This window comes from Ambystoma mexicanum, chromosome 1p (assembly GCF_040938575.1).
Source record: "Ambystoma mexicanum isolate Mex_15411 chromosome 1p, UKY_AmexF1_1, whole genome shotgun sequence".
NCBI lineage: Eukaryota > Metazoa > Chordata > Amphibia > Caudata > Ambystomatidae > Ambystoma > Ambystoma mexicanum.
Window position 1 is genome coordinate 1,188,600,122 of NC_090921.1, and position 14,482 is coordinate 1,188,614,603.

General features: G+C 45.1%; 1 protein-coding gene across 1 annotated transcript in view; it reads right to left on the reverse strand.

Annotated features, from left to right (window-relative positions):
* Positions 1 to 14,482, reverse strand: part of LOC138451205 (IgGFc-binding protein-like) — a 320,112-nt gene that overhangs the window by 151,178 nt on the left and 154,452 nt on the right. Inside the window, exons 6-7 of the mRNA XM_069604892.1 lie at positions 9,679 to 10,280; positions 7,944 to 8,511 (exon numbers count right to left, since the gene is read on the reverse strand). Coding sequence (XP_069460993.1) covers positions 7,944 to 8,511; positions 9,679 to 10,280 — 1,170 coding nt within the window. The remainder of the gene's footprint in view (positions 1 to 7,943; positions 8,512 to 9,678; positions 10,281 to 14,482) is intronic.

The window sequence follows — 14,482 nt, forward strand, 5'->3', positions numbered from 1 at the left end:
TTCTTAGCCCTCACATTCGTACTCATTAGTTTAAGACATAGCCCTCACATTCTTGTTCTTCTTTATACTGCTCAACTTCTGTCTGGTCCTTGCCCATTCCATATGCTGCTTGCCTCCCTTGCCTCCCCACCTTTTCCTCCCTCATGTGTTGGTTCTAGCATTTTCCTGGTGGTTTCTTAAGCTCTTGCTGCTGATCCATACTTGCCCCTCCCTGCTTGGCTTCCTTCAGTAGTCTTGCTCCTGGAATTCTCCTATGTTGACATCCACTCGTATGATCTTATCAAGTGTGACAAATTGAAAGTGTTTGTCCTTTCTCCCTAGGGGTAGCCACCTACTTTGAAGCTAGGGTGGGGAGCTCACTCTGCAAGGCACTCCGTAGAGGTCTGGGCAAGTGGGACCTCAATGGGAGCGACTCCTCTCTAGGGGACAAGGGCTCCCGTTCCCATGAGGAAATAACTATGGCAGAAAAATGTTCTGCATACACCAGTAATGAGGTTTCCCTCCTATTGGTTTCAGGTAATGCTAGACCGAGTGTGCCACCTAAAGAGAGACTTAACGCTGTGTGGAATACAGAACAGCCTGCAAAAGGAACATACTTTAAGAACATACAACAAGGCTAAAGTCGAGATATGTGGCACCTTTTGAATATTAATATTCAGACTGTTAGTGAACAAAACAACCTGGACTACATATGTCTGTGAACAAAAACAAGTGGCCCAGATATGTGAAACTTTGTAAATTGGATACAAATGTTGCTCTATTGGGCTAAGTATGATATTAATAAGTTGTAGGAAATTAACATGCAATGGTAGAAACCCATGAAATTCACTGAAATAAACTTTGTTGAAGGGACGTTATGGTTAAGTTGTACTAATAAAAACCTATGAAATTCAATGAGAAAACATTGTCAAAGGGATGTTATGTTACAGGTAGAACAGAAAAACCTCAGAAATTCACTAGTTATGGTAAGTTAAGCAACCATAACTCGCACCACCACTGTGCACTGCTAACACTAACACCCAGGACATCAAAGATAACATCACAAATGTCATTGATGACATCACATGTGACATTTATTTTGATGAAAGTCCCTACCAGGGGTTGTGTTTATAATGTTGGTAACACGATGTCAGGGGTGATTGTGTAATGTTAAACATGTAATAACTAGCTAACAGTTTATTTGTGCAACGTAACCATAACGTCCCTTTAACAAAGTTTTTTCACAGAATTTATATATATATATATATATATATATAGATATATATCTGAGGCTTGTGGATCTGCTTAGATCACATGCTATGCATAGGCCAACATCTAGCCGCAGAGTATTACATGTTTTGTTTTTGATATTCGGAAAAGGGACTTCGACAGGACATGCCAGTAATACTATCCAAAGTGTGACTTATCCTGTACCCATTGTCTTTCACGCGTCGAGGTCTCTCAGATTGTTTATTTCCGCCATCATAGTCGGACGCAAGTTGCTGAGTTCTTTTTTTTTGCTGATGTCTTTACTTATAGAAAGTTTAATTTTAGACTTTCTTCCTATCCTTTCGACAGCCGTACATCGCAAGATCTCCGGCGACAGCTTTCGAGGACAAGACCATTTGTGAACGAAAACTACTCACCCGTCTTGAACTTTGTCGGAGGCCTACCTAGGCCCCAACAGGCCCCAGCCCTGCAAAGTAGGGAGAGTGGGGGGAGGTCATAATTCATCTCATTTAGGGAATACCTATTTCCCTACTTTTTCCTTTTACACCACAGAGCTGCCATCTTTCCATACTACGTAAAACACAACATTTAAATGTTGTCCTTCCTGTAATAGGACGTTTCCCTGGAAGGATTTACACAGGGTGTGTAATTTCTGCCTTCCTAGGGACCATTCCGGAAAACAGTGCAAGTCCTGCAAACTGTTTTGGCCCAAAACGCTAAAGGACCAGAAGACTAGACGCTGGGCCCACCATGCAGTGCAAGACGAAGCCACCATGGACATTGAGGGAGCCTCCAGCAATGGCAGCATCAGCATCCTAAGTGATGCACAGGGCACTCGGGACCTGGCAGAATCCCGTGTGCGAGCCCCTGACTCCAACAGGCAGGCCAGTGGTTCTCCTACAGAGATGACACCAGGTGGCTCAGGCACTCTAACTGCATGCCACACTAAACCCAACCCCCTGGCCGACAGTCGACCACACCATCGACCGATAAGCCGCACGCAGTGTTGAAGGTAATGTCCAAAAGGTCCCTGTGCTATGGGCTATCGCAATCACGTTCACCACATGATAGGCCCCCAAAATAGATGCTGAAGTCTGTTACCGACACAGCAAGCAAATCAGACAAGTCCTTGGGTACCGGCAACTGTGCGTCAAAAATTAGAGAACTGATTAAAAAACACGTCCCAGACATTGTCCTCAAATCCAAGACATTGAAAAACTCAAAATCTTCGATGCCCCTATCCTCAAAAACACTGGTTACAAAGGATAAAGAACACTCTCCCTCTAGTGACAAAGGGCAATGTACCACAAATAGCCCTCTACTCCAGGGCCTTTCCCTACCCCTGTTCCCACAGTTTTACCAAGCTGCACTCAATGGATCCGGAACAATTCGATAGAGTAATGAGGAGAATGTTTGGCTTTGTTAACTTTTTTGATCAACACCCTGATCAACTGTCCAACATCCAAGGGCCCCCTCAAGACAAACAGCTAATAAGCAGCCCAACACCAAAAGACCCCACATCCTAGTACCTATACCTCTCCAAACATATCTGACAAACTATGCTATTTTGACACTTCAGGTTTGCAGGACTCTGGCTCAATAGCAGACCCAGGATACCAAGAGGACATAGAGGATACAGACAAATATTATAATGATATATGCATCATTAAATATCTAGACCATATTGACAAAACTGTGGCTGATTCCTCTGTGGATAACCAGCTGCAGGATAATGATCTTCTTTTAAAAGCTGCAGAACATTTTAAAATCGATACCCAGGAGGCACAAGTCAACAAGGACTTTGTAGAGGACATCCTCGTAGATAAGAGATCTGTGGCACAGTTCATTCCACTGCTCCAATCTACCCAAAGGCACTTTCAGCCTTCTTTACTTACCCCCCAACCTGACGAGGGGAGTCAACTCTCGCATTGGGAAGATGTTTAGACCAGCCCTGTCAGACCCATTATACATGAGGGGGCAGCTAAAGCCAGACTCTCTTGTGGTGACCACCACAACGAAAGGAGCGGGCCCACCTTTAGCCTCTGCCGAAGCCTCTCCTGACAAGGAGAGCAAAATAATGTACACACTGGGCAGGAAAGTAGCTTCCTCAGCTGCTTACCGTAAGGATAGCCAACAACACTACGCTTCTGGTGAGTTATACCTGGCACAAGTGGGACGAGATCTCACAACAAATAGGCTCTACCGCAGAGCTCCTGAAAACATAACTTTAAAAACAGTAGCTGAAGGTAAACAAGTGGCAATCTGGACACAGCAGATAATGCAGGTGCCCTCATCAAATGCCATGCATGGCTACGTCAATCAGGATTCATGCTGGACACCCAAGCCACCCTTTTAAATATGATAATTGAGCCAAACGCCTTATTTGGAAAAGCCTGTCAAGGATGTACTGAAAAGTGCTACAGAGGAGTATGACACCCTCAATTTCCTGGGACAGCTCACAAACAAACTCTTTGTGTAGAGAAAGCGCATTTAATACATGATGTTTTAGAGGACAAAACTCCCAGCGGTCCTCCAACTACAACCAGGCCGCTCAGCCTTCATCTCCCAAAAAAATGTTCAAAGGGGACACAGAAGGTCGAGAATTAGAGGCAGATCCTCCTCCAAAGGCTCCACCCCACCACAGCAATGACCACTCACTCCCGGTCGCCTCCCATGACTATCCAGTAGGAAGTCGCATTTCTCATTTTACCCAGGCATGGGAGGAGATCACATCAGACAAGTGGGTACTTTCCAACGTGGTAGGAGGTTATTCCATAGAACTCATACAAACACCACCCAACCACCTGCCAAGAAAAAGACAAATGATGCAGGAGGAACAGCACAATCTGCTGGGAGAGATCAAAGCACTGCTACTAAAGGATGCCATAGAAATTGTTCCGGCAAACCAGGTAAACAAGGGTATCTATTCAATGTACATCCTTGTGCCAAAGAAAGACCTTGCAATGCACACTGTCCTAGACCTGCACCCTGCGGTACATATGTCAAGCCTCAGAAATTTCACATGACTACACTACAAGAGGTAATCCCAGTGCTAAAAGATGGCAACTTTGGAAATGAAAGATGCATACTTTCATATTTCAATATTCCCAGCTCACATAAAATTCCTGAGCTTCAAAATAGCAAATCAACCCTACCAATTGAAGGTGCTACCCTACGGCATAGTCTCCACTCCAAGGGTATTCACCAAGGTATTAGCAGTAGTGGCCACGCACTTATGCAGAGAATCAATCCCAGTGTACCCTTATCAGGACGACTGACTGATAATCGGGGAATCCCCTTAAATAAGCAAGCAAAATACCCAAAGAACAATCAACCTTCTGTTCCAATTGGGATGCTCAATGAGAAAAAATCAAGTCTCCTTCTGAGCAAAACCAAACAGTTCCTAGGAGCTATCATGAACACGGAAGAGGGGCTAGTCTTCCCCTCAAATGAAACAGTACAAAACATACTGCTGCAAATGCACTTGCTCTGGATGCTGGCTTCATGCATTTACCTGGTTCCACACGCACGGTTGCGCATGTGTCCAATGCAAGAGTGGTGAGCAAAACAATGGTCTCAGGCAAGTGGTCAGTGGGACGATCTATTGGTGGGTTTGCTAACCCTAGTACAAGCGCTACTCTGGTGGACAAAGGAAAATCTGTTAAAAGGAAAACCCTTTCACAATCCTCCAATGTAAGTGATAGTTACAACAGACACCTCACTCTCCAAGTGGGTAGCCCATTACCTTCACCACATAGCGCACTGCCTGTGGACACAGATCACAGCCCAAAATCACATCAACCTTTTCGAGCTACTAGCAGTACTCAAGGCCCTACAAACCTTTCAGGTGCATCTAACAGGTCAAACAGTGCAAGTCCAAACAGACAGCACCACTGCCATGTTTTACATAAAAAAGCAGCGAGGCACACACTCTCCAAGTCTGACTAGGCTAGCCCAAACAGTTTGGAAGTGGTCACTCATGCAGAACATGTCCCTAGTATCAACACGTTCCAGGGGAACTCAATTCACTAGTAGACTCTCTAAGCACAGATCCCCTACCCAAAGAACACGAGTGGCAACCCAACAGAGGAGTTTTAGACAATATCTTTTCCATCTGGCGTTATCCTGCTTTAGACTTTGCCACAAACCAAAACGCACAATGCCCACAGCTCGCATCCAGTTTTCCCCAATGCAGATTCAAGGGGAACACCCTATGGATGAGCTGGTCATGGAAATTTGCTTACGCTTTTCCACCGATACCGCTCCTCAGCAGGATAGTGTACAACATGCACCAGGTACAAGCAATTCTAATCCTGGTTGCTCCAATGTGGGCGTGACAACCTTGGTTTCTGCATCTCCTCAAACTGGCGATGTGCGACCCAATCAAGCTCCCGTGCCCCTTCAACATGCTCACCCAACACAAGGAGACAACGTTACACCAACATCCTCAATCTATGAACTTGGCAGCTTGACTCCTGAAGTCATATAGTTTGGTCATTTAAAACTACCTCAAAGGTGTGTGGACATCCTCAAGGAGGCACATAAACCTAACACCAGACACTGTTACTTTAAGAAATGGAATAGATTTGTAATATGGTGCCAGTCAAAACATGTAAACCCATTTGAATGTACTCCATCACACATTCTTCACTACATGCTCCCCTTACTAGACGCTGGCTTAGTATTCAACTCCCTCAAGGTTCACCTATTGGCTCGATCCACGTACACCACTTCACAAAACAAGGTGTCCTGGTGGAAAGTCCCTGTTTTTAAGGCTTTCATGGAGGGAGTAAAGAGACTTTACTCTCCCCCCACCCCCATTTCCAAACCTCCTACAGGGTAGGATCTCAATGTGGTACTATCAAAGCTCATAGGTCCTCCCTTTGAGCCTATGCACAAATCCAGCCTTAAACACCTAACATACAAGATAGCTTTTCTGGTAGCCATCACCTCATAAGAAGAGTTAGTGAGCTACAAGATTTGTCATTGCATGACCCTTTCTTTTTTATCCACAAAGATACGCTGGTACTAAGAGCACACCCTAGGTGTTCACCTAAATTCATATCCAAGTTCCATGTTAACTAATCCATTGAACAACCCGCTTTCTTTCAAAATCCTTCAAACTCACCTGAGAAGAACCTCCATAGACTGGATGAAAGGAGGGTGGTTATTTACTATGTAAACAAGACTAAACCACAAAGAAAAAAAGACCAAATGTTTATCTCCATTAGCACCTAGCAAGGAAGGTGATCACATTTCTTAAAACGCCATATCCAGATGGATAGTCAAATGCATACAGCATAAAACAAAACTCTGTCTTTCACACAGAGAGCTTACTCTACCAGGGGTACAGGAGCTACTTGGGCCTTTATTGCAAATGTCCCTCTAGACGCTATTTGCAAAGCAGCTACATGGAATTCCATACATACTTTTACTCAGCATTACTGCATTTTCACACATTCTAAAGCAGATTCACAGGTGGGACAAGCAATGCTAAACCATCTATTTGCCGCTGTATCTTCTCATAACCCACCACCTTCTTCAGTCACTGCTCACTAATCTATGCATACCATGTGATCTAAGCAGATCCACAAGCCTCAGAAGTAATACATTAATCACTGTACCCATATTGCTGATGCTTGTATCGGCTTAGATTCACATGCGCTCACCCTTCCTTCCCTGTGGAGTAGAAGGTGCATATATGTTTTCTGGCTTTATCTACTTTCATCTGCTTTATTATATCTGCTACACTTCATGCTACTTCATGTCAGAAACAAAACAATCTGAGGGACATTGCATGAAGGACCATGGTTACACTAGGGATAGTTTTACTGGTATGCCCTGTCAATGTCCCTTTTTTCGAATTTCGAAAACAAAAAATGTAATACTCTGAGGCTACCACTAGATGTCGGCCTATACATTGCATGTGAATCTAAGCAGATACAAGCATCAGAAATATGATTACAGTAAGTAATGTATTACATATATATTCATTTGTAATTCATCTGCAATAGGTGCTGAACATTGTTAAAGTTAAAACCCATATTTTTTTTTAAATAAATGTTGGTATGGAACGGTAAGTGAAAAGACCATTACATGAGTTGAACCACCAGGAAAATGGAGCAGACACTCAGAAGAGAACTTCAGACGCTGGGGCCAGGATTTTCAGTAAGTAGCGATTACAGAACATAATAAATGGATGTGCGACCTTGCCCTACTCTGCAGACTGCAACACATAAACAGAACTGAAACTGGAATGCCAGTAAGGTAGTGTGGTAAGCAAGAAAGGCATGCCACATATAGAATGAGTTAAAGAGAGACTGTAAGTCGGGGTTGGAAAGGAGGGGAAGCTTTAGGAAATTAAACATGACAACATATCATAGTGGTACTATACAGAGACTTTACAAGCAACTGCAGTGATGTGTGTCGACCATAAGAGAGTGCAACAGTAGAAAGAATTCAAATGTTGGACTTTGAGAAAGAGTGATACTTGAAGAGGCTGGAATTACCTACAAGAACAAACACATTGAATGCTGAAGCAAACCCCTAAAAGACGTGCATAGTATAACACATTTGAACTGAAGGATTAACATATGAATCAACATCCTGCTGGTGAAAGAGACATACATATCTAGGGCAATGATTTCTAACAAGCAGATGGGAGAAAACATTCTTGTCAATGAACCATGGTCACCCTCTGCTCAATGAAGAACCTGGAAACAGTTTATACTCACTGCAGAAGCTAGCAGTCCTCCAGATGCCTATTGTTGCGCCAGCTTCCTGGCAAGCCTCGGCGTAGCTTGCCACTGCTTGGCAGATGATCTCCTGCCTTCCTGCATACAAGCAGAAGTCATAGACGCAGTCTGTGAAGTAACCCTCTGAATCAACTTTGTCGAGACAGTCACGAAAGGGGCCACTTGGGTCAACAATGATTTCACACGCCATATTCTTATCCCTCTGCTCCTGTTTCCTGTTGGTCAAGTTATCACATTCCTTAGGTGTGTCTTCGGTGCAGCCTGCAATATCCGCCACTTTCCAGCTTTGTCCGAAGGCAGTTGAGTTTTTCGTCACCAAGCCATTTGACATGGTCAGCTCATCGATCCCACTGCCGTTGAAGTCTCCACAGAGCCCACATACAGCACCCGCATAAGTGCCTGGAATAGTTACAGCAACACGGGATTGCCAGTTAAATGTCACCCGTAGGCCAAAGTTGGTCTGTACCACAGCGCTCCAACCAGATTTGAAGATTGAGAGTTTGCCGTTTTCGACGCTATACGGCAGCTTTATGCGTAATCCATTCACCTGTGTACAATATAAGAATAAAGTCAGTCTGGATGGATTCATGCTTTGCAACAGAACAAGACAACCACTGATATGCAGCAACTGAAATATAACAACGTTCTGCATTCTTGAAACAACCCCAAGGGGGTGGCACCCAAACCTATACTTAATGTAGGTTTGTATAATCTGCACCTGGCTATGAAGACGTCTTGTTCAATCAGGAAACAGGAGGCCAGTCTCAAAAGAATGACTCGTCCCCTTTGACTAAGGGTGTCTATACAAACCTCTGCTTCCTGGATAACAAGTGGCCAGTATTAGATGAATCATTAGGAGTGACTCATTATTACATTTTAAAGGGGGTGAGAAGGGCTGTTACCGGCACTCAGTCCAGTGGAATTACCGTTGCTGGTAACGGCTATTTTTGGCGGTGGGCTGGCGGAATTACCTCAAGCTCTTGGCTGGAGTTACTTCTGGCCACCACACTGGCAAACCTGTACTTTTCCGGTGCAGTAATCTGCCGGTAAATGCAATTACTGGCACGTTATTATCAAACTGGCAACCTCATAATGGGGCCCAATGAACGTTGTCTAATTGTCAGGTTTAGGGTATGCTTGGCTCAGAATAATACATTTCAATGTGGGCGGTAATCTTTCCGAGAGCTATGCTTCCTGGGTAATTAATACCCAGGCCCCAGGAAAAAAGTGTCCCATATTCATGGATCAAAATGTGTGACTTTTCATAACAAATGGCTTCATTGTTAATAGAGCCAAACTCAATCACTGTAACAGGTGACGGAAATAGTGATAGTTCCACATGATGGCAGTTTTATTCGTTATTCCCCATTGTGAGGTACTATTCACCAGCACTATTGCTACCAATGCCTGTAGAGGCATAACCCCCTTCTCCAATAAGGCCCCTTTCTTGTATATAGGTTTTAATACCCAGAATCAGTTAGAGCAGTAAAACCACTGACGCCACAATCGTAGTGCTGCCCGTGGTGTTCGAGCACATTTTTGGGATCGTTTTTACGGTGATTTTTAAGGCTAGATGAGTTGAGTGATTAAACAGGGCCCCATGGGCCTGCCAATCTTGATATTCTCCGGGCATTTCCTGTGTCTGTTTCCCAGAACGCTGCGTGTTTATTCTAAGCAGCATGTCTTGCCATTAATCCAAGACTAAGGCACTCACCATGACACTGTCTGGATACTGATTGCTAATTTCGATGTCAGCGTTGTCGAGCAGGACACGCACAGCGCTGGTGTAGGCGACGGTGCGGCTGCCTCTATGATCATTCTCAGTGAAGACCTGGAAATTGTTCAAGTCGTCGTTTAGGTTGCACAGCCCGGCAAACAGGTAGAGGCAGGTGCCCTGGAAATCATATTTAACGCCGTCAAAGGTGACATAGTGCGGGTCTCCGGAGGCGGAGCAGGTGCCGTAGCTGGTCGGGTAGCAGTCGCGGATGCCGTTGACCACGTCACACTTTTCTGTGGCCTTGCACTTTGTTTTCGCGCACTCCAGCTTGTTTGTGTCGGGGTTACAGAAGCAGCGCTCGTGGCACTTGTCATCGTTCCAGAAGGTTTGGTTGGCTCTGTACTGCATGCCCCCCTTTACGACACAGCCACAGTTGCTCTTTGGAAGGCATTTGCCCTCAATGAGGATGTATCCGGGGTTGCACTGACAAGTCTCTATGCAAGTGTCGGAGCAGCTGTCAGGGGTGGCAGCATCATTGCAGGTCGCCTGACACGGACTCCCACAGAGCTGATAGTGGCTGTTTTCCATACATTGCATGGCTGTAAAGAAGAACAACACTGGTTAATAGTGGTGTCCAAAGCATTCAAACTTCCATACACAATTATACCTTGATGTATACAATATGCACACTATTCATCCATGAACACAGGACAGGACACGTAAGGCCGACTGGATTGTCAAGGCAGCATGTAGTCATATAAAGTCGGACATACTAGGGAGCAACGCACACTTCCCTAATGGTAGGACTGCCAGAAAACATATTTCTTCATTCTTCTATTTGCATTTAAAAGTAACATTGCCCATTGTATATTAAATATGATTTTAAAAGGGAATCATTGATAGAGAAAGGCAGCACACGTACAATGCACAGGCAGCACGCGTATAATGCACAGGCAGCACGCGTATAATGCACAGGCAGCACGCGTATAATGCACGTGTTTTATTTCTGAAAAACTCAAATCTATGGAACGAAATCATAAACGGTGATGTTTTTTAGTGAGGTTGTACACATACAACTCACTTTACAATACAAATCCAATTACATAACAATACAGTAGATAAAAGAGCAGATATATTTTATCACCAAAAAGATGCACATTTGTTGTGATCGAACATGATGAGGCCAAGGTGTAGTCTACAGTCTGCATACTGTGTATAACATAGTGTGCTGTCGCAAAAGCAAGCATTTCACTTGTTCGTCTGTACACTCCCTGTCCTTAAAAAGGGTTTCATTATGTATGGGTGGCTTATGCAAAACTCAAACCCCTAGAATTTCCAAGGGTCCGCACAGGTTCAAACGTGCATGTTTTCCCAGAGTTCCAGATAGGAGATCCTAGTGGGTTCCGTCTTGCATTTATAGAACAGCAGGTGAGTTGAAACTCAGACCAATCGATGGTTGGCTCAGGTTTATTAGGGAAGGGAAATGCAGCTAGGGAGGAGTAGGTTAGAGTAGAACTAAATCGATAATAGTGCCTATGAAGAGTTAGGGAATTAATGTACAATTATTTTGGGAGGGGGTTTGGGGTGAACATGACTTGAGGGTGGGTAGGTGTGTGTGAATTTTGGATGGCCAGGCATTACATCCCATGTCAATTGTGTAGGCTTGCAAGGTTAAGGACTGAACGTACCATCCACTTTAGTAGGTAGAGAAGGGGGTCAAAGCACTGAGAACCTCATATGTCCATATAACTCCGAGCTCTTGTGCATTTAGTATGCATAGGACAACGCCAGAGTGATGAGAACCCTGAGTGCATTTAATGGGCAGAAGAGAAAGGCAATGCACTGATAACCCCACATTCATTTAGTAGGCATAGATGAATGCCTACGTCATGTGAACTCCATGTGCATTTCTTAGGCAGACTAGAAGGCCACAGCACTTATTTTATTTGTATTCAAATTTGCGTTCAGCGCTGGCCCTACCCAGATGTTCTCGGAGTGTTTTACAAGGTAAAAAGTTAGGAGGGGAAACAGAAGTTACAAAATGTTTTCACTATGGGATAGAAAGATTAGGATAGACATGTAGCAGCAGGGGAGATGGAGCTGGGTTATGTTGTGTACAGGCGCGTTATAAATGCCATATCATATAATTTGTGGAGAAACGGGTATGTTTTGAGGCTATTTCCGATGAAGGGTGCAGTGCGGATGTGAAGAGGTAGGGTGTAAATGCTAGCTTTTGTGTGCATGTTAGTTTGCAGAGTGGAATGTGTAGGAGATGCTTGCTTGATTGTCTGGTGTTTGTGTGGGTGATGGGTTTGAGTTTTTCGTGAAGTTAAGATGGGGTTTTTTGGCGGATGGCTTTGAAAACAAGAGTCCTTTGAAGGCAATTCTTTGGGGAAAGGAAAGCTAGTGTAACTTGGCGTGTACTGGGGTGATGTGTGAATGTTTTGGTTGGTGGAGGATGACTCTGGCTGCTGCATTCTATATGGCTTTCAAGCCTAGCAAGCTTACTTCTGGGGAGGTCCATTGAGGAGAGCATTGCCATAGTTCAGCTTGGAGAGAACCAGTGCTTCGACTGTGGTGCAGAAGTCATCAGGAGGAAGGATGTGTCTAATCTTTCATAGGAGTTGTAGTTGTACATTGCATATTTTGGAGACAGCAGCTATGTGGTGTGTGTAATGGAATGGTGGGGGTTAATGTAGAAACCAAGGCATTTGACAAGTGTGGAGAAAGATATGTGTGGGTTGTCCTGGGTGCATTTATTGGTCCCGGGAGAGTTCAACTTTGTGTATGGGTGGGGGGCAGATGAGAAGGTATTCCGTTTTGGGAGGTTTGAGCTTGAGGAAGTGGGTGGCCATCCAGGTGATGATGGTGGAGAGATATTTTTTGAGGATGTGGAGCTGTGCGCAGGATGAAATGTGGAAGTACATTTGTGTGTCATCTATGTATTGGCGTAAATGGATGTCGTGTTTGCTAAGTGTCTCTTTAAAGGATTCAACATACAGGTTAAAGAGGAGTGAAGACAGGGAGAAGCCTCGCAGGACCCTATACTTGACCGTGGTGGGGTCTGTCCTAAACGGGGCATGGTGACAAAGTGTGTCCTCTCAGTAAGGAAGGAGGTGAACCAATCGAGGATGGTGCCTGAGAGTTTCATCCTGTGGGATAGGATGTTGAGTAGAATGTTTTGGTTGATGGTGCTGAAGGCTGCAGAGAGGTCAAGCAGTATGATTAGTGCTGTTTGTCCTTTATCAGTCATGTTATGAGGGTAATTGAGGAAGTGAAGTGTAGCGGCCTCAGTGCTGTGTCCAGTCCAAAGCCAGATTGGAAGGGGTTGAGTAGGTTGTTTGTGGTGATGTGTTGCTGCAGTTGGGTGTTCCATGATTTTGGTGAAGTATGTCAGGATAGCGATCAGGCGGTAATTTTCGAGGAGTGTTTGGTCGAGAGGTGGTTTCTTAAGGAATGGGGAGATTTGTCCAGTTTTGAGAGCATGGGGGATAGTGCAATGTGAGAGAAAGAAGTTGATATTGAGAAGTGAGGAGCAAGGGTGGTGATGCAATTTGATGTGGCTTGAGCTGGGCATCCATCATCGGGGAAGTGTGCAAGTTTTGTTTTGATAGTAAGGGTGATGAGGTTGCAGGTGTCCCATGTTTGGGGGTGGGAGTGGGAGAGCAGAGGGCAATGCTTGCCTCATGCCCTGCATATTGGCTTTGAAGTAGTCCATAAGGGAGTTGCAAACTGCAGTGTCACAGGTTTCCCCCCCTTCTCACCTGTCTATGTTGTTTGTTGGAGTTCTTCGATGGAGTCTTCTTTCGCAGAGTTCGGGTCTTATATAACCCTGTGTGCAGGTCCTTGGGTTCCAGCGTGCATTCAGCGTTCCGAGTCCTGGGAACGTTCAGATGTCCGGAGAAGTCCGAGGAAATCCAGGAAAACAGCAAAGAGTGCACACGGAAGACAAGTGCACAGAGATCCGGGATGCAATAGAGGACAAAAGAGGGGGAATGAAGGAGGAGGAATTTAGGGGAACCGGGAACCAGGAATCAAAGGATAAACACAAGCGAACTACGGCAGCACACATCTAGCCACGGCAAGCGGTAGCGTTGAGACGTGCAGGGCTGCGGGGCATGTCCGCTTTATAGAACGTAATGCGTAGGGCGCGGAAACTGGTAAACAGTATTCCGCATTCAGCGGTCATGTTGGGAGTACTGCTGAGTGCAAGCCCCTATGGGTCAGGGACCAGGAAGTCCAGAAAGGATGCGTCCGATGGTTCATGACAGCATGCCTCCTCCGAAGGCCTGTTCCTCCGGGTTTGCCCGGGTGTATAAGGTGGTACCTTTGAAGTAGCCTGGGGCGTTTAGGTTTGAGACTGGTTCCCATGTGCGTTTACTGGGTGGACAGCCTTTCCACTCCACCAGATACTGTAGCTGACCACGTCTGTACCTGGAGTCACATATTCTGGACACTTTGTATTCTAGCTGGTCGTCGAGAACCGCAGGGGTAGATCTTGGAGCAGTCCGGGAGGTCTGGACGTATGGTTTCATTTGAGATGTGTGAAACACTGGGTGGATCCTCTTCCAGGAGTCTGGTAATTTGAGTCGGAAGGCCACTGGGTTAATGCTTTCCTTTATGGAAAAGGGGCCGTAGTACCTAGGAGCCAACTTATTAGGTCGTAAGTGTTGAGGCAGTAGTTTCGAGGATAGCCAGACCTATTCACCCACTGCATAGGAAGGTCCTGGTCTTCTTTTGGAGTCTGCATACTGCTTGATGTTAGTTTGGGCACTTTCAAGGTGTTCTTTGGTTTCCTTGT